At 43.0% G+C, this 20,954-nt stretch overlaps 2 protein-coding genes across 4 annotated transcripts in view; one reads left to right on the plus strand and one right to left on the minus strand.

Annotated features, from left to right (window-relative positions):
- LYSMD2 (LysM domain containing 2) overlaps positions 1–15,837 on the plus strand; it is a 28,976-nt gene extending 13,139 nt beyond the window's left edge. For 2 of the 3 annotated variants that reach the window (XM_060294260.1, XM_030850349.2), the window contains 3 exons: positions 2,762–3,228; positions 13,682–14,010; positions 15,257–15,837. In XM_060294260.1, the coding sequence (XP_060150243.1) occupies positions 2,956–3,228; positions 13,682–14,010; positions 15,257–15,299 (645 nt within the window). In that variant the 5' untranslated portion in view covers positions 2,762–2,955 and the 3' untranslated portion in view covers positions 15,300–15,837. Of the gene's footprint in view, positions 1–2,761; positions 3,229–5,397; positions 5,422–13,681; positions 14,011–15,256 lie in introns of those variants that run through there. The other variant, XM_030850355.2, reaches the window with a different exon arrangement.
- A 2,883-nt stretch (positions 15,838–18,720) lies between these two features.
- SCG3 (secretogranin III) overlaps positions 18,721–20,954 on the minus strand; it is a 38,601-nt gene continuing 36,367 nt past the window's right edge. The window contains exon 12 of the mRNA XM_030850346.2: positions 18,721–19,311. Coding sequence (XP_030706206.1) covers positions 19,193–19,311 — 119 coding nt within the window. The 3' untranslated portion in view covers positions 18,721–19,192. The remainder of the gene's footprint in view (positions 19,312–20,954) is intronic.

The raw sequence follows: 20,954 nt of genomic DNA on the forward strand, positions 1-20,954 counted from the left end.
CTACTGAGCCTGTGCTCTAGAGCCCGCGAGCCACTACTGAGCCTGTGTGCCACAGCTACGGAAGCCTACGCACCTAGAGCCTGTGCTCTGCAACAAAGAGAAGCCACCTTAATGAGAAGCCAAACGAAGAGTAACCCCTGCTCGTAGCAACTACAGAAAGCCTGCGCGCAGCAATGAAGACCCAACACAGCCAAAAATAAAAATAAATAAATTTATTTTAAAAAATTCGCAGGAACATTAGATATTTGACAACAGCTCAAATCTATCTAGGAATAAATAACTCACAAAGAACCCTAACCATGCAACATCAAATAAGTACTTATTTAAGCCGATTAATTTCTGAGAGCTAGAGGAAACGCTAGTGAAGATCACAAAAAGGAATCAGTGGAGAAAATTCTGAGAACTGTGTTGAATTTATTTCAGAGCATTTTAGAACTGTTCTAGACGTGTTTTCTGACCCAGGATTTCTTATGGCTGGAGAAATTGAAAATAACTAGGGACAGCTTAGAAATTAGCTCTGATAAGAGAGAAGTGGGATGGCTTTCGAATCTCCATACATTTCTTGTGATAACTTTTCCCTTGCACTTTTACAGAGGACTTGGTCTTTTTGTAAAGGAATTAAGTGATCATCACAGAGCCTTTTTCCTTCCTGGCTCATTTTCTGCCTCCTTATGTATACTGTTCTGCCTTTGGGGAATCTGACTCCCAGAGCGATCTTCCTGGTTCCTTATTTAGGCCTGTCTTTCCCCACTTTAATTCAGCATTTCCCAAATTGTAAAATTTCTGAGAAAAAAAAGGGGTTCCATGGTCAAATGAGTTTGGGAAATATGGTGTCAAGCAAAATCCAATACCTTATTTTACTACAGGACTTCTAGAGCCTTCAGTATCCTAATGTGCACTGTGAATCTCCAAAAGGGAAGCATATATCGCAGTGTTTCTCCAATTAATTGATCATGGAACCCTTTTCAAGCAACACCTAATAATACCTCATAGAACCCAGTTCATTAATTTTCAAATAAAAACTTCCATTTCTTCCGTAAACTTTTCTTTAGTGGAAGACATGTTATATGCTATCTCTCTACTAGACTGTCGACTCTGAGGGCAATTTCTCCTGTTTTCTTGAAGTATTACCTGATCTCATTTATATATTGAAACTCTGGGGTTCTGCCTCTTTCTTAGGTCCTGGGATAGCCACACTGGACACCACCCAAGAGTTCCTCTATGGCAGACTCTTGCTAAATTACCTAATTTAGCTTTCAGGATCTTTTTACTACACCTCAATTCAACCACTTTTGACGCTTTATTCAGGGCACTGAGCTAGGTAGGCACTGCTGGAGTTAAAAAGGATGAGTAAGATCTAGTTATACCTTCCAGGAGTATGTATAGAGGAGATAAGACAAGTACATGACACAAAACACGAGTTAAATGCTAAACAAGAGGTACAAACCACCTTGATATTCAATGGAGAAACAATAACAATTGGGCAGTTGGGGGAGGGGGACAGGTGGGAAGAATCAGGAAAGATCTCATTTTGGGATGTATCATTTGGGATGGACCTTAATATTTTCTTAAATGTAGACAGAGAGTATTGGAAGAGTGGGGTTACAGGTGGAGGGTATAGCATATGCAAGGCATGAGGGTAAGAAGTTCAAGTGGCAGGAGTATATGGAGTTTGCAGGATGAGTTGTAGATGGGGTACGGCCAGAGCATGAATAATAAAAATGGAAATAAGAGTTGAATGCCAGTGTGAGTTAATACTGCTGTCCACAGGGAGCCACTGAAGAATTTTTGAGCGGGAGGGTGATTCGGGGTCCACGTGTTCCTCCCCCACTCTCGTCCTGTCTCCTATACTCTAGTTCCTTTGCCTCTGTCCAGCACAGCGACATATCAGAACTTCAGCCAATGAATCAAACCTCCAGTCTCCTAACCTGCCTGTAGGGTACTTCCTCCTGGAGAGCTGTCCAGAGTACAACAGAATCCTGAGCGCTAGATTCTAGTAAACGCGCACCCACTCTGTAGAATAGGATCGGAAGCCAGAAAGTTGAGGAGAGGGTGTTCAGATAAAGACTACAGATAAGAGGTCACTGATGGCGTTAATGACAAAACTTTGGGGAGTCATGATTTCAGGGTATCAAAGAGGAAACTGATAAGAAACAATTGGGTGCAGATAGTAAATTCTAAGCAGTGAGCCAGGAGAATGAACTGTAGCTAGGCAGACTTTCAAGGCAGCACAGGACTAAAATTGGCACTGGTGTGCAATGGAGAGTGAAAGCAAAGCAACTGGAGGGTTAGTTTGAGGTCAGCCACCCGGCCTTAGAAGCACTATCCCCCCTGGAGTGTTGAGCACACCGGACCCTCCAGGCTGTTGAGATGGGCCTGGAGAAACTGTGTGTGTTTAATGGTCTTAATGTTTTCTGTGAGGTCCTGGGGTAATGGGGTGGGAGCGGGAAGTACCCTTGGCTGGGGGAGCTTGAAGGTCTGAGAAAGCTGGCGCCTGCTGGGGAATCAATAAAGGAGTCAGAGCAAAGCTTTGGTGTTTTGCTGTTTACAGGGTAGGGCTTTAACCAGGCTGCGTCGGCCCGGCGCGGGGTTGCCTCCGGGGCCGAGGGCGCCTAGGGATGGGGCCCAGTAGCTCCACGGCGAGGGGCCTTAGAGCGCCCCGCTCCTCGCACCGCAGGGCCAGCCGGGTCTCGGCGCGCAGGGTGGAGCCGGGGCGTCGGCGGGGCAGCAGCTGGAGCTCGTTTCGCTCTCCTCCCTGCAGGTGCGCTGGGGAAGGCGGAACGCGTAGGAGCAGGTGCCCACCATGGCCGGTCCGCAGCTTTCCGCCGCGGCCTCCAGCCCGCCGTCCCCGCGGAACGGCCTTCCGCAGCCCCTGTGAGGAGGAAGAGGAGGCGGCGGCGGACGAGGCGCCGCCCTCTTGGCGAGCTTCCCGACCTGGCGGCCTCCGCAGGACCCATGGCTGATTCCTCGCCCGAGCGGTCCCTGCGGGCAGCCGGACCCCGCACGCCCCGGCCCTCGGCCCCCTCGCCGCCGCCACCGTCGCGCTCGCTCTCCGAGGCCGAGGAGGCCGAGCTGTCGCTGAGCCTGGCGCGCACCAAGACCCGCTCGTACGGCAGCACGGCCAGCGTGCGGGCGCCGCTGGGCGCCGGCGTCATCGAGCGCCATGTGGAGCATCGGGTGCGCCCCGGCGACACGCTGCAGGGCATCGCGCTCAAGTACGGAGTCTCGGTGAGCAGTGCTGGTGGCTGCGGGCGGGGGCGCAGCGAGTATCGGGGCGTCGGGGAGGTAGCCAGACGTCTCCTGGCGGCTCGGCCCCGAGCGCTTGCCCAGCGCGCGCTGCCGGGACAGCTACGGTCGCCAGAGCCTGTCCTGCAGCCAGAGGGGCGGGCCGCCAAGGCTCCCTCCCCGGGTGGGTGCATCCAGTTCTCGATGCCCTGCCTGTACTCAGACCGGATCTGCCGCGTGAGGAAGGAAGGTCAAAGAGGACCAGGGCGTTGGCACCCTGGGAGCCAAATTCGCCCGATTTTGAGTCCCGGTCGTACTGCTATATATTTCCTGAAAGCCGAACTGACGTGCGGACTTGGGCAGAGAATTTTGTTTTCTGGGTAAACAATCGCTGTGATGAGTCAGGAAGGGTACAGTTGTTCCCGCAGGATGGTTCTGTTTCTATTGATTATGCTTCTTTATTTAGAAGTGAAATTACACCCCTGGGCTCACTGGCAACTGTGAATGTGACTCCTGTCGCTAAGCAGCGGCCAAGAATGTGGTCTAGGTGAGCTGCAGAGCTGTGTTTATTATAAATTTATAAGTGTGTGTGTCTTGGGCCTATTGCATTACACCTCTGGGAAGAACATGGAAAGCTGAGGGAACATATTGTTTCATTAAAATTACTTATAATTAACTCTGAACTATGTGATGGTCTTTTTACATTTGTGCTCTATATCAGTTTTCAATGTTCCTTCCTGAAGCACCCTAGACAGCAATGGGAAGAAAGGTGATCTTATCTTTATTGTTCTCTTTAAGTGAAACTCCTTCTGGCCCTTCACCAGTGACAGAGACTGAGTCATCTCCTTTGCACACCCATGCTGGTATGTGTTTACCTGGCAGGTCCTTCTATCCTTTCAACATTTTGAGAGCAGGGATCTTGCTGTGCAGGCATGTACGGGAGACTTCATGCCATGGTTAGTCCTATTCCGCCCTCTTGGGAGTTTCTAAAAGTGAACATAGAACTTCAATTCTTGTATTTGCATTCATGGGGCCTGGTTTGAGTCAGAGCCAGAGGAAAGCAGCGTTGGGAAGTAGCAGCAGCTACTCTTTCTGCTGAATGCCTGTTGTGTGCCAGGCATTGCATTTGTCTTGTTTCATCTTGTTCTTATTCAGTTTGATTTTCCTAGTAAGTCTTGGAGATAGGTGTAATTAATCTCCTTTTTACAGATGTGAAGGTGGATGAGAAGTAAGGATATTTTCCAAGTATGCTTATTCATTGAGACCAGCTTGAATCATCACAGTGACAAAGCATTTGCTTGGCCCTAGGTATTACTTCTGATTTCCATCCTTATTTATTATTTTTTTTTTTGCGGTACATGGGCCTCTCACTGTTGTGGCCTCTCCCGTTGCGGAGCACACGCTCTGGACGCGCAGGCTCAGCAGCCGTGGCTCACGGGCCTAGCTGCTCCGCGGCATGTGGGTCTTCCCGGACTGGGGCACGAACCCGTGTCTCCTGCATCGGCAGGCGGACTCTCAACCACTGCGCCACCAGGGAAGCCCTCCATCCTTACTTTTATCCTAGTCTTATCAAGAGCTCTCTTAGCATCTTGATTACTGAAGAAGGGAGGTCTTTTCTGTCTGGTTTCTGTGCATCTTATCTACTAGGCTAGGCTGACTGCACCTAGGAATCCATGATACCCAGAGAAGTGTTGTTTCCCTGGTCCCTACCCACAGCAATCTCTCTGCATCCCACTGCCCTCCATGACTTCATTTGGGTTGCTCAGAGCTCCTGAACATCTGCTCACTGCGGTTCTCCACCTTTGATCAAATGCTTTCTTTCTTTTTTTAAAAGATAAATTTATTTATTTAATTTATTTTTGGCTGCGTTGTTTCTTCATTGCTGAGTGCGGGCTTTCTCTAGTTGTGGCGAGTGGGAGCTATGCTTCGTTGCAGTGCTCGGGTTTCTCACTGTGGTGGCTTCTCTTGTTGCGGAGCACAGGCTCTAGGCGTGCAGGCTTCAGTAGTTGTAGCTCACAGACTCAGTAGTTGTGGCTCGAAGGCTCTAGAGTGCAGGCTCAGTAGCTCTAGAGCACAGGCTTAGTAGTTGTGGCACAGGGGCTTAGTTGCTCTGTGGCATGTGGGATCTTCCCAGACCAGGGCTCAAATCTGTGTCGCCTGCATTGGCAGGCGGATTCTTAACCACTGCGCCATCAGGTAAGTCCTGATCAAATGCTTTCTAATTCCTGTTTTCACTGATGTAGATCCTGTTACTTATAAATTTATCCCTTTTCATTAAAGCATAAATCAGGTTTTTCATTACCTTTATAAAGACTTGATTTTAAGATGTTAAGCTCAAGTGTAATGAATTGGGAACTATAATCTGTAGCCGCAGACAGTCTGTTTCAGGGTTTCTCAACTGCAGCCCTATTGATACTATGGACTGGATAATCCTTTGTCTTGGGGGGCTGTTCTGTGCATTGTAGGATGTTTAGCAGCATCTCTGGCCTCTGCCCACTAGATAGCAGTAGCACTGCCCCCCTCCCCCCCATCCAGAAATAGCCAGATATTCCCTGAGAAGCACTCACTGTTGGTTGAGAATCACTGGTTCTCATTTACTTTGGACCCTGAACTCTAGTTGATGAAATTGTTAGAGACTCTTTCCACTGGTTCTATAGAACTAGTGAAAGTGAAGATAATCACCATAACAGTGAACTGATATTCTTGCAGATATTAACTACAGACATTAATCGGATTTACTCATTGAAATTGATATTTCAGGTGGAAGTTAAAAAGGCAGAAAGGTTTTTTTCATTCCCCGACTGAACAGAGAGAAGTTGAGTGAGTTAAGTTTCTAATATTGACTGCCAAGATCACCCACATCGTATTTAGACTGTTTTTGGTTTTTTTTTTTTTGGCTGCGTGGCATGGGGATACTAGTCCCCCTCCCAGCCCCAGGGATCCAACCCACACCACCTGCTGTGGAAGCTCAGAGTCCCAACCACTAGACCACCAGGGCAGTCCCACCCACATTGTATTTAAATTAGTGTTTAAAGGAGTAGGTGATGAGATGTTGGCAATTTAGAGCCTACCTTGAACCTGCTGGATCAGAATATCCAGTAAAGGAGCCCAGGAATGTTCCTGTTTTACAAGCAGGGTCTCTTTGCTCTTTCCCAATGCTGTCCCTTCTTGGGGTCTTTGCCCTTGCTGTTCCATCCATCTGTTGGGAACACTTTCCCTGACAGCTGCATGCAGGGCCACAGGTACGTGCAGATGTGGGACCTGTGTAGTCACATAGGCCCCATGTCGAGAAGAGCCCTGCACTTAATGCTCTGCTGTTACTGTTGACATTTTTAATAATTTGTGAACAAATGCCCCACATTTTCACTTTTCTCTGGGACCTACAAATCACGTAGCTGATATTGGCTGTGTGACTTGCTCCCTCACTGCCTTCAAGTCTGCATAAATGTCTCCTCCCTGAGGCCTTCCTGACCACTCCATGTCATACTGCAACCCTCCCTCATTCCAGTGCCCCTCCCCCCTTTCCTGTTTTGTTTTCTCAACAGTGTTTATCATTCATCTGATTTTTCTTTCCTCTTTTTTCCCAGCTTCTACCTTTCTGGTGATACCTTAGTGAATAAATAAAAATCCATGCCCTCATGGAGCTTATATTTTAGTCAGTGGAGACAGTTAGTAAGTAAACAAAATATGTTATATATCAGGTGTTGATAAGCAAAATGAAAAAAAAATTAATCAGGGAAAGGAGACAGGGCTGCTGGAGGTAGCTGCAATTTCAAATGGTATGGCGGTGGAAGACCTCACAGAGAGAAACTGAAACTGCTGGGGATCAATTGAGAAACTATTCAGTGTAATTCAAATCTCAGACACAGACTTGCTTGGGCTGGAATTTCCTGGGCTTTGCTCATCTCCACTGAGACATTAAGTCTCCTCCCCCAACCCAGTCTTTTGTGGTGATCCCAGCTCCTTTCAGTTGGAGGCAAGCCTCTGGAGGGAACTGACCAGCTCCAGGCAGCTGCTGTGAACTTTTTGTTAGGAAGCCCTGTATATAAACTGAAAGTGGGTGAGAGGCGGTGAGGGAAACTGTTATTTTCACAAACTTTTTCTTCATCTTTTTGTTACCCCCTGGAAACTTCCCTGTCCTCTACCCTCTCCAGACCATTGCCCCCCATATCCTGAGTCATTTCCTATCCAATTTTATTCCCGGGGTCTTCTCTTTCTCCTCCAATGAGCTGCTAAGCCCACTTGCTTCTTCACACTTCTCCTATCAGATGTCACCTTGCTGAGAAAAGGTGAAATGATTATCATTTTAGGGGGAACAAGTGCGGTGAGTTAGAAATATAAGTGTATATAAAACTTTTGTGTTTATAACTAGCTCCTGCTCTTGCTGGAAATTGTTGACCTTTGCTGGTCAAAGGGAAGAGAACCATAACTAAATAGTGCCACCTGTTGTAAGAAGTATGGTAAAGTAGCCCTTAGTAGTTTTAGGTTTTAATAGATTCTCATGCATTCTTTGTTTAAAAACAGCTTTATTGATACATAATTTACATATTACAAAATTCACCCATCTTAAGTGTACAATTCAAGGACTTTTAGTAAATTTACAGAGTTGTGCAACCCTCACCACAATCCAGTTTTAGAACAGTTCCATCACCCCGAAAAGATCCCTTACTCCCCATTCTCTTCTATTGTCCCAGATAACCATGAATCAGCTTTCTAATCTATAGATTTGCCTTTTCTGGACATTTCATAAATGGGATCTCATATATTCTTCTGAGATAGCATGGAGAAGAAAAAATCCTTTCCCTTATTATTAGCACCTGGCAATGGAGGAGGCTGATAGCCACCAACACCTAGCACTTAATAGGAGACAGCGGAGTGAGGAGGTTGAATCCAGCACTTACTAGAACATGATCTTGAGAGAATGCTTTAATGTTTAAGTCTTTTCCTCTATAATGATGATAATAATCAACTGAGAGTTGTGTGTATATGGAAATATTCCATAAGCAAACACAGTGCTGTGTAAATGTTAGTTATTATGGGTCCTGAAATGTTTTCAGAACAGTTTGTCTTTTTTTAAGGAATGGAGAGGAAGAAAAAGAAGCTTTGAATGTTGCATTCCCAGTTAGGCAGGTGGCCTAATGAAGCTGATGGAAAGTAGCCTTTGGGGAGAGTTCTTGATCATGCCCAGCGGCAGCTGTTGAGATAACTTGGGGGCAGGGATGTTTTGTGAGTTCCCTCCCCAGTGAATTCACCTTTACAAATGTATTTACAGTGGAATCATTTTAAACAAGTTGTTGATGGTATTTGTTCTACCTGATTTCACCAGGGTAGACCTTGTGGCCATCCTGTCAGCTCTTACTTGATTATTCCATAAATTGTTTCTTAGCAAGCAGATGGTAAATTTCACTGAATCATGCTACTCCATCCTGATTAGGAGACAGTTTTAAAATGAAAGCATTTGGTTGCTGTATCTCCCCCACTAGTCATTTGCTCTCAAGAAACTGAGGGTAGTTCTGCGTCACTTTGAAAAGGTCACACTTTCTATTCTCAGCGTTCACTGGGTAGTAGGAGATATTGAACAGAGGGCAGGTGGTAAAGCTGTAGAGTTTTTCAGCTCTTCCTTGTATTGGATCATGACTTTTCTTAGTTTAATGTGAGGTGAAATTCCCAGAACATTAGACCCATCCAAGTTCAGATAAAAGCATAAAACATTCCAAAGCAAATTAAAATATCATTTCACTGTTTGGGATTATTTATATTTCTTATCTGTGCTATTGCAGTTTCTTCCATAACTGAGCTTCCTGTTTCCACTAATGCCTCTTTCTTACCAATCCATTTTCCATAAAGCTGCTGGAGTGATATTCAAATCATGTCACTCCCTTCCTTTACCCTCCAATGGTTTCCCATCACATTTAAAGTAAAATCCAAATTTTATTTATTATATGAGTGGCCTGCAGCTTGCTCATTACTCCCTATTTCAGCCACACCACTTTTTCCTGCTCTGGGGCCTTGTAACTACTCTTTCTGGAAGGACTCCTTTTTTTTTTTTTCCCCTGGCTTTTTGTGTAGCTGGTTTCATTCCTTAACTTCACTACTGGTAATAGAGTTTGGAGCCTATGGTTGTAAAGGAGAACAAGTTAAGATCAAATTAAATACCTTATGAAAAAAAAACGCTCAGACCTCAGGGCAGTGACAGTATATTATGTTATTCATCTGGGCTTATTTATATGAAATTTTCTTACATGTTTTTACTTTGTGGGAGAATTTTTTTTTTCTTTTTTGCGGTACGCGGGCCTCTCACTGTTGTGGCCTCTCCTGCTGCGGAGCACAGGCTCTGGACGCGCAGGCCCAGTGGCCATGGCTCACGGGCCCAGCCACTCCGTGGCATGTGGGATCCTCCCGGACCGGGGCTCGAACCCGTGTCGTCCCCTGCATCGGCAGGCGGACTCTCAACCACTGCGCCACCAGGGAAGCCCAGAAATATTTTTTATGGAGAGAAAATTCCTACCTACTTCCTCCTTATTTGCTGAATACATGTTAGGATCTGCCCTTACTTGTTTTCTCACTTTTAACCAAGTTTAATGATAGTTGCTAACATTTTTGTGTGCCATGCATTGTTCTAAGTGTTTTACATGAATTAACTCATTTAATTCTCATAATAATCATATTGTGTGGAAAGTACTATTTTCCTTACTTTACAGAAAAGAAAATAGACATAGGGGATGATTAGAAAGTGGTAAAGCCAGGATTTGAACCTGGAAAGTATGGCCCCAGAGCCCTTGTTTCTAAGTACTACCTTATATTAACCTCTTTTATCTGTTTTCACCTTCAGTTTCAAATCTGCCCATCCTTAGATTGGTTCCCACCTTGATGCTAACTATGTCTGGACATCCCTGATGTCCTTGATGCTGGCAACCATGTGTCATCTTAGAGTCTAGACCATAATGGTCAACATACACCTTAAATGCTTGCTGGCAATGCTGAGATGCAGAAGAAGCAGTTCCTGACATTGGGAAGCTCATAGACTTGTTAAAAGAGGCAGTTCTATTGGTGAATCAATGGTAGAATGGCATGCATGAGAGCTAGGAGAGCCCTGCCCTTCACTCCCTGTGGACTCCCTGACTACACACAGCCTTTTACTCAGTCCATTTGTCTTGTGCTTCCTGTCTTCGGCCCCTTGCCTGGCTATGATGGCCTGTCTTGCTCTGAGTGATGGATGTATCAGGGTCCCCACAGAATACATTTAGCGCACTCCAAGGGTGTGGCCAGAGAGGGTTTAATGCAGGGACATTTACAGAAGTGTGAATAGGATTAAGAGAACCAGGAAGGGATGATGCAGCACCCGAGACCAGCAACAGCAGGGAGACATTACCCCTAGGCCTGAGGGCCAGGGGAAGGAGTGGGGTACCCGACACCGAGGAGAACGGGAAGAGTGGACAAGGGGCTGCCTGGTAGGAGCTCTGCTGTAGAGGGATGCAGGCACCAGAGTCATGGTGTGGTTGTTCTGCTGGTGACTTCCTTGGGAACACTGACTGGAATTCCAAGAACAAGGGGGTTTGGGGAGTGCAGTTCTGAAGAGGTCAGCCTCCTGCAGTTAGAACAAGTTCAAGAAGACTAGGGGATGGATTGGGAGGTGAGGGTGGGTTTAAAGGGAGAATAACCAACAAAACAGATAACTTACCACCCCTTCCTGGTTACTTCTCTGGGTTCATCTTTTATGCCTGTTTCTCTGACCTGTATTAACTATTTATTAATTAATTAATCCATCCATCCTAAGCACTTAGTGTGCATAAGATCTTTGTTAAACCTGGGAGGCTCTAGAAATAACCGGTCTTGACCTGAGGGAATTCACAGTTAATGGCTGATGTTCCCAGCCCAGCTTCAGCAGTCAGATCCCGGTGTTCCTGGCTGTTTCTGTCTTCCATCATTATTCCCAGGAAACAGTGTCTGTTAGCAGTTGTAGGCCCCTGTCAATAAGTATTTCAAGGGTACTGTACCAGTGAGGGTTCTTTCATTTACAAGTGACAGAAAACTCAAGTTGGCCTAAGCAATAAAAACAAAACAGAGTGGCATTTACTGGCTCATTACTGGGACTGAAGGGTGCGAGGGTATTCTGGCTTCAGGCTTTGATTCAGAGGTCTGATCGCTCTCCTTCAAGGTGGCATTGTTGTTAGGTTCCTTGTGGTGGAAGGATGGCTGCCAGCAGCTCCAGGCCCGTCTCTTTCTCACAGAAAAAATAGAGGTCCTTCACCTCCCAGACTCAGCAGAAGTCTCCTTGCATCTCTGAACTGTTCCGAGACGGGACTGTGACCTTTCAGGAGCCGGGGCACTGTGATGCTTCAAGGGGCAGGAATGAGTCATGTGCTCATCCTGGAGCCAGGGGAGGACTTAGTGCCCCTGGAAGCCCTTATACTAAGGGAGATGGAGGGCGTGGATGCTAGGTGGTGAAAACAAGAGGTACTAAAGGCAGATTAGGATATACCTGAACCTGCTATGGGTAAGTTTTCAAGTTCTTTAATTTGCTCACATCTAAGCCTAAACTAGACCAGAGACACTTAGGATTTTTAGATGTTAATTCTGTCTCTAAAAGTATACCTGCCTATTCATGTTCTTTCTCACCCTTGCCTTCTCTCTTTTAACTAGAAACTAGAACATAAAAGACCACCCTACACAAAAGATACTTTAAAGTAGTATCTTTAAATGAAAAAAGAAAGCATTGAATGTACTATTTGTGTGGATTCACCTTATAGCTAGAAAGCAGGAGGAGCAGGGCCCATCTTATTCAACCATTATTTTTTCAGGCTCTTTGAAGTGGAAATCTAATTTTTTCACTCAGTCGATTTGGCATTAAAGGATCCCAGAATTGGGTTCCATTAGTCATGCACTTTAATCTTGGTGTTGTACATATGGACTTTAGAGTCAGACGGAAATTCTGGCTCATACAGTTGCGGAGCCATATGCACTTGGTCAAATCAGTCATCTCGTGTGCCTTAATTTCTTCATGGGAAAATGGACAGTAAGTACCATTTACTGCTAAATTGTCTCTCCCTTTCACACCTATATCTTTACACGTACATCCATATCCTCTATGCATATACATGTATAAACTCTCATTTAATCCTTCCAACAACCCTGTGAAGGCTAGATGATACCTGTCTTACACATGAGGAAATAGGCTCAATGAGAGAAGTAACACGCTTATGTTCAGACAGTTCGTGTTGGTGGAGCTGGGATTTGAAATTAGCTCTGTCACATTCCCAAGCCTGTGTGCTTAGCTGTTGTACCAAGCTGTCTTGGTGACAATACCTCACAAGAAAATTCGATGGTGCAGTGCATGTAAAGAACCTAGCATGGTGCGAGTTCCCAGGCTAGTTGGGTGGAGAAGTCTGCAGATGCATGATAGTCGGGTGTGATGAACATGAGGGTAGGTATTTCTCCGACAGCTCTGCAAGAGTCCTGTCTGCACTTACCCACATTTGTGGACTTAGGCATGCCACTTAACTCCCTTGAGTCTCCCTTTCTTCATCTGTAAAAAGGAGGTGATAATATCTAGCTTGCAGTTCTGTTAGCAAAGTTAAATGAGGTAACATACGTAAATTCCATTCCCCCTTTCACCCCTACCTGCTATCCCCATTTCTTTGGTTTGGAGGAATTCACAGGGTATGAAAGAGTTTGAAGTTTTGAAACCTGTATTAAATTCTGTCTTCTTCATCTGCTACTTGTATGATGATTCCATGGTACATAACCTCCATGAGTTTTGTTTCTTTTATTTGAAAAGTGGATCTTCAGATACCTAATCTGTAAGGTAGAAAAAATAAGATACTCTATGTAAAGTGCTCCCTACCTGTTTTCCTTACCTGTCCCACTTCTACCCATTCTTCAAGGTCCATCTAAAGTCAAAAGAATCAAAATCAGAACCCCACCTTCTCCGTGAGGGCTTTCTTAATGACTGCAGCCCCAGCCTACACCATTCTTCCTAATTCTCGTTGTACTTTTTTCTTTACCACCTCCTGTATCCATTAAATTTACCAAACACAATTCTAGAGATGGGAGGCACTCCATAAGGAAAATCACAGCACTAAGAATTTTGTTTTTTTAAATTAGATAATAGAAATGTTAAAATAGGATTGAAGTGTATTAAATAAGTGCTAAATAGTCTACATTTTTTAACTTCAGGGATTTAAGGCTGCTTGGTAAAAGCTGCCTTGTAGGGGAAATAATATAGCAGGGGAAAAACTAGTCTTTCTTCTTATAAAATTGTGAAAGAGGATTTTCTGGCACCTCTTGAAATAACTGGGGGTATCTGGAGAGGTGACTAACCCCGAATTAAGAATTTCAGATCCAGAGATAGCATTGCACACATTTTGCTTATGAATATTTTATTTTGTGTTGTATAATAAACCCTACTCTTGGATTTATTTATATGTAACTCTGTTGCTTTTTTAAAATATTTTAGATGGAGCAGATTAAAAGGGCAAATAAACTGTTTACCAATGATTGTATATTTCTGAAGAAAACTTTGAACATCCCAGTTATATCAGAGAAGCCTTTGCTGTTTAATGGACTTAACTCAATAGATTCTCCAGAAAATGAAACAGTTGATAGTTTTTCTCATGAAGAAGACCTGGTAGCGGCTGGGGAAGACCTTTCCTCTCCCAGTCCTCAAGAATCTGATGCTCAGCCCATGCAGCCCGAGGAAGTGTCAGCCAGAGATTTCCTGCAAAGGCTGGACTTGCAGATTAAGTTATCAACACAGGCAGCCAAGAAACTGAAGGAAGAGAGCAGGTAAAAATATGCTGGAAAAATGTCAGAGGCTGAACAAACTACTCTTAAGATGTCCTTGCTTGGTCAAATTCTCTTTTCTTTTTTTGCTTTAAAAGCTAGATTTTCATTCTAGACAGGCTTTTTTTTTTTTTTTGCGGTACGCGGGCCTCTCACTGCCGCGGCCTCTCCCGTTGCGGAGCACAGGCTCCGGACGCTCAGGCTCAGTGGCCATGGCTCACGGGCCCAGCCGCTCTGCGGCATGTGGGATCTTCCTGGACCGGGGCACAAACCCGTGTCCCCTGCATCGGCAGGCGGACTCTCAACCACTGCGCCACCAGGGAAGCCCTAGACAGGCATTTTTAATGTATAAAGTCTAAACAGAGCTACTGCATTCTGCATAAAGCTTTATCTGTTGCAATGCTTTTGTTTTTGTTACTTCGTATAAAAAGTTTACTTCTTTGCTTTAATAGCATAACTGTCCAGCTAGTAGTTCTGGAGAGCATCCAAGTAGACATCTAGTTGACACCATCAGAGGAAGCAGTGCCCTATAGATTACTTGTAAAATACTGTTCTTTATAAAACTTGCCAAAGACAGTTATTACTTGTTACCAGGTGTTTCCTATATAAGATCTCATGTGAGCTTTTTTTCTTTGTTCTTTAATTTGGTACTAGGGCAAAACTTTCTCTCTCCTATAGAATTGGTTTCCTTCTTCCTTTATCATTCCAAGAATGGCACAGCCTATTGTGTTTTCTTTTTTGCCCTGGCTACCAGGAAGCTTGCAGCCAAAACTGGTCCTCAGTTCACCTACTACAATATTGCTGATGGTTAATATATTTGTATCCTTCTCCTTTCCTTAGTCGTGATTTTTAATTTCTATTTTATTCATAGTATATGTATGCCTTTTGTTGTAGGTACCTCAAACCCTTTTGAGAAAGAGGTAGAATATTAAAAATATAGACAAATATAAATATGAATATAATTAATTTATAATTTAATATAAACTTATATAATATAAACAAATACAAATATATAACAAGTACCATTCTTTATTCCAATAACTGAGACACCAGTAAAATGGGGACAATGAAATATTCCTTAGTGAGTGTTTGCATTTTGTACAACTTTCAAGGCATGCATGATATTATAAGTTGATATAACTCCTGCCCTTCTTTGGCAAGTGGATATTAAGTTGTATAATGAATATGTGTGTTAGTTTTCTGAGTACAGTTTTTAAACACTGATTTATGCTGTGTTTCTTTTTTTCAGAGATGAAGAAAGTCTCTTTGCAGCTTCCCTCTATCACAGTTAGATGATCAGGGGACACAATCTAACCTGGGTTAAGAGATGGTTAGATCATAAAGAAACCAACAACTGATGATTCAAAAGCATCCCTTTTGGATTCTCATAGCATACATCTTTAAATCACAATTAAGTAGTTCCACCTACAGCAATTGCAATGAAGTGACTAGCTCCCTCTGGCTTTCTATGATTTTCAGTCTTTATTATGGCATGACAGCAAAATTGTATCTTAAAGCTCATCACTTTTGCAAGCGGTGGTAGTTTTTAGACTAGCTTTTGTAAATACTAGTTGACATAAAGCCACAAAGACTGTTTACATATTCAAGGTAAAAATGTTTATTTCCTGAGAAATCCTAATTATGTGAAAAACATGGTTGCTGTTTAAGTGATGCTGATTTTGCTATGTGTTTATAACTTAAGTGCTATATATATATATATTTCGATATGTATTACATATTCTGTATTACTATAAAGAAACAAATTTTGTCTGCTATTTTGTAAAAATAAACTCCAGAAGTCTGAATGAGAAAATAAACTATGTTTTCATATTTTAGTCTGCAGTTTTTTTCAACAAATGGGAATATTAAATTGATTTTTAAATTATAGTTTTAAATGGTGACAGCTTCTCCTCTACTTTAATGGTCTTTATTATTATTACTGTAGTTTTGAAAAAGGTTTCAATAATCTAAAAGCAAATACATTGCAATTACTAGTAACCTTTGCATTTAAATAATATCTGACTTGGTGTGTTTCAGATATAGTGAAAATATGGAGTATATCAAAAGAAGAAGTAAACAACACCGTGACTGGACACACTGGTGAATTTTAGCTTAGATTTCATTGATAAGTCACTTTATAGAATGTTTTACAGCATTTTACAGTCAAATGCTCATTTGAATTGAAGGGTTAGGTTTTTATTCACATAATTTGTCTTAGTTTTTTATATGTACAGGTTACAGCAGTAAAGTTTAAGAAATGTATTATTTGCAATTAAATTTTTTTTATCTCCATTTCTATTCAAGTATCAGGTTAAATAAATCTTTAAGCTTCCACAAAAATTCCTTGTATTTATCCCTCACCAACATCCCAAAAGGAGTCTGCGTTCTGTGGGGCAAGAAGGACCTTGTTTCCCTTCTCTTCTCCCTTTTCTCTTTCCTCATTATCTTCTCCCTGCCTTGCTCCTCCAAGTCTTCCATTAAGCAAGAAACAAGTGCCCTTAGATGTTGGTGCAGCAGAACTTGTTGAACCAGAACTGCATATATCCACCCCTTGAGACTAACAGGGACATGAATGGGAAAACAGTAGCTGTTTGCCCATGTCTTGAATTTCTTGTTTGTTCATAACGTCCACAATCCCTTGTATTTTGGGGTTTTTTCCTCATTATTTTTTCTCATGATAACCTCTGTTTTTATTTCTCATGTTTCTTTTTCCTAACGTTATTATCATCTTTGCTATAGGGTGATCTCCTTGTCATGCTTTGCTATTTTCTTGTATCCATCGCTACCTGAACTATGGGGAGGTCGTTGGAAAAGCAGAAAGCTAAAAGAAAAAAATAAAGGAAGGGAAACAGTTGTGTATGTAAGAAAAGGTCAAGGTCTCTAAAAAAAAGTCCAGGGATTTTTTTTTTAATGTTAATAGTTTTTATGCTATTTAACATAAAATAATCTGAAATTTGAGAGTAATGCAAAAGACACAAATCCAAAAACACTATCCAAAAGACATAAGTTCAAATTTGAAATGAAGACCACAATCTCAAAAACATTTTTCTGAGTCTTTTATTTTTGCCTAAGGTCTCTCTTAGCAATTCCTAGCCAAAACATCTCTTCCCTCATCTTCAAGTTACTAAAAACTGATTTCACTGAGACCACAGTTGAAACGTCCTGGACTAGAGTTCTTTAGTCGCTGCCTTGCACACGGAAGTGCTGTGGAGGAGGGAACTAAGACAAGCACCTGGGTTCTAATCCTGGCTTTACCACTTCTTGGCCATCAGAGTTTGAGCATGTCCAGTGCTCTTTTTTTTTTTTTTTTTTTTTTTGTGGTACGCGGGCCTCTCACTGTTGTGGCCTCTCCCGTTGTGGAGCACCGGCTCCGGACGAGCAGGCTCAGCGGCCATGGCTCACGGGCCCAGCCGCTCCGCGGCACGTGGGATCCTCCCGGGCCGGGGCACGAACCCGCGTCCCCTGCATCGGCAGGCAGACTCTCAACCACTGCGCCACCAGGGAAGCCCCCAGTGCTCTTTTTGTGAACCTCATGTATGAAACAGGACTGAAGAGCTCCCTCTGTCCTGCTTATTAGTAGGAGCTAAGGAATGTCAATGTGCTCTGAAAGCTACAATGAACTCCCTTAGTAAATGTCTTATTTTTAAAAATACTGCATATTTTGATAAACTATAGAAAAGTGAATGGATAAAATGCTTGAGTCATAATCATCTAATTCTCTGTAATGCAGAAGCAGCGTGTTTGGACTACAGGCCATGATGAAGTCGAGTCAGCCATGTTATCAAAGATGACTCATGCAAACAGTCTGACTCATTGTGCTTTGGCAAGTATAGTTCCGGCAAAGACGTTTTTAGTTCCCTCTCAGCATTCACCAACGTGTATTGGCTTCTCTAGAACATACTGAGTTTTGTTTCTGTGTGTGTCAGGCTGTGGTATTTGTTTTTGCAATTCTAGAGAGAGTAGGGAAGAGCAGCAGTGGTCTCCTCCCTGTGAAAACAGCCTCTTGTAGCTTTCCTGTATGTTCCCCGGTCCTCACCAAAAACTGAACATGAGGTAGAGATGTTCAAGACAGGTGTCAGAAGCCATCTGAAGTAGTGCCAGCTGATATACATAGTATTAAGTTATTTTTATGATTTTCAACTGAAATGTGTAGAAAAATATTTATGTACTTAATTTATACTGAATAATACATTTTCAAAGCATTAACATTTCCGGAGGACCTTGGGTCACTGTGTGTTGTTTCCAGGACTGTGTTGGTGGTGGTGGCTGAGGAAGAGGGGTTGCAGGGATCTGACATTCTTTAACCTTGTCCTCTAGGGGAACTCGTCTACCAGCTTTGGTTCACAGGGGAAGGAATGATTTTTATCTCTATATCTACCCTACTTCCTGGCCCTCTTGCTCTCTGTTGAGAAACCTTGGCTTGGATCAAATTCCGTTTAGATAACTCAGACCTGGCATCAATTTTTATCTTGCTTTATGTAGCGTTTATGACCTCACTTGTCTTGGAAAGTACATAGGTAGTATCCCTCTTAAGAGAAAAACTCAATGTCTGAAAACTCACTAATAGAAAATGTTGAGAGTGGGGGGGAATTGTTAATAAATCCAGCAAATCCTATGCCCATTTTTCAGGTTCCTTTCTGTGCCATTGGGCCTGATAAAGAGCCAGCAGGAGCAGGCAAAAAAGCAGATGGCTGTACTTTAAGCTATAGAGGCTATGAGGAAATGTGAATTTATTTAAACTCCCAAAAGGAAAGAGGCATGGAAATGACATCTTATAACAGAGATATCCTACGAGGTGCTTTGGTACCCGGCATGCCTTGAAAACAGAACCCCCTAATTCTTCAGGGGGTGCTTATATGTGTGACACAGTGGGATGAGCGTTCAGTTTTAAGTTCAGTCCATTACAGGCTTTTCCAAAGCAACATAGATCTGCTTATAAAATGTATATCTATAAGGAAATAAGGATTCTATATACAAAATCTCAGCTTACATACAACTTTACTTTTTGGATAGTTTTATGGCAAGAAAGCTATGTTTTAACCACTTCTAACAGATTAACTACTGTAAATTCAGCACTTTCTAATAATCCTTGGGTCAAAATAACTTTAATCACAGAATTAGAAGTGTTTTAAGCTACACTATGTTTCCTGAAACAGTTAAAAGACTCTTGGGTCATTTGCCATTTTTACAGGGTGCTGTAAATACGCTTAATGGCGTCGGCTTCTTCTTTATCAAGGATGCCTTTCTCCACATAAGCATCAGCTTGTTGGTTGATGAAGTCCTTCATCTTTGAAAGGTCATAATCTGGAAAATATCATTAGAGTATCATGAGCAAAGATAAGGAAAGCACAGCCCATTACAGTGATTACCATTAACGAAGAAGCATTTTGTAGAACATCATTACCATGCCCTGTCTTTCACGTTGGAAGGCATTTTAGTTCTTGGCATTTGTGCTGTAGTTTGCAGCTTCAAATCATGTTTACACGCATTATGTTATCCCACCTGCTCTTCATCACAACTTTTCGAGGTGTTCAGATGGGGAGAACAGCTCTCATTTGACCAGAGAGGGAACAGGCTCATAAACCAGGCCTTGGCAGACTTTAATATTTATACCAATCACCTGGGGCTTTTGGAAAGTTGCAAATGTGTATTCAGTAGGCCTGAGGTGGTGCCCCAGATTCTGCATTTTAAACAAGGTCCAGGAGATGTTGATGCTGCTGGCTCAGGAAACACACTTGGGGTTACAAGACCCTAAAGCTTAAGTGCCTTATTCAAGGTCACTCCGCTGGTAAAAGTTATATATATATAAAAGTTATAATCAGAACCAGGTGTTCTGACTTGAACTTGTTACACTGGTTAAGCCCATGTTGCCGTGACAACCCACTTTTTTTTTCCGCATTAAGAATTACCTTGATTTTCATGTTGTTTGAATTACATGCATGGAGTGAAAAACGAAACCATAACCTCTTTGTGGTTCCTCTGTCCGACTTAAACAAAAAAGTTAGGTAAACCATTGAACCGTCCACAAAAAACCAAGAGATCCTCAACCAAGTAAGAAGGGGGCTGGTGGCATCTTTCTGAAGGCTTGAAAAAAAACCCCACATCTTCCCTTGATTCTTTAAGTGTTATATGCTTATTGTTTTAAAATATGGAAAATACAGAAACATGAAAATAAAATTGAAATCACCTGAATTCTATTAATCATTGATAACCAGAGTGGATATTTTGTTCTGTTTCCTTTTAGCTTTTGGATGTATCTTTCTCAACACAGTTATGATCACAGCGTACATTCAACCTTATACCTAATTCCTTTCACTCAGTTTACACAGTGAGCATTGATATTCCTCAGAAACACCATTTTTAGTGGCTGCATACAATACATCCTATGGAGGAGAAAGGAGAGAGGGGGATACAAAAGCTCAGAGCATTCTATGGCCACCTTTAGCTACCCTGAGTAGAAGCTGAACCTGGGTCACTCGGGCATCTTTAAGCCCCTGCATGAAAGGAAAACCAGACTTGAAGGACCTCTGTACAGGCACCAGGTGTTTATCATACCGTGGTGAGCTGAGGCTCAGAGAGAGATTGTTTCTTCTCCACCCAGGAGGGCATTTGCTCCTTTCAGTTTGGGCTCGGCCATGAGGATCGAAGTGAGAACTCCCAGCCCTGGACACTTTACAGCCATCATCTTATTTGCTCCTCACAAAACCCCATGAGGAAAGCATTACTGTCCCCGTTTCAGAGATGAAGAAACAGGACAGAGGAGGTAAGTCACTTGCTCCGGTCATAATAGAGTCAGGTTCTGAATTCAGGTCTGTCTGTAGTCACTGCCTTGACCACTCTACGGCCTTGAGGTAGTGAATATGAAGCATCTAACACGTGCAGAACATTTAATAAGTGTTTGAAGGCTCAGTTTTGTTTTGGTTGTTGACTTTCCCTTTCTCTCAGGC

Source organism: Globicephala melas, chromosome 2 (genome assembly GCF_963455315.2).
Source record: "Globicephala melas chromosome 2, mGloMel1.2, whole genome shotgun sequence".
NCBI classification, from domain to species: Eukaryota; Metazoa; Chordata; class Mammalia; order Artiodactyla; family Delphinidae; genus Globicephala; species Globicephala melas.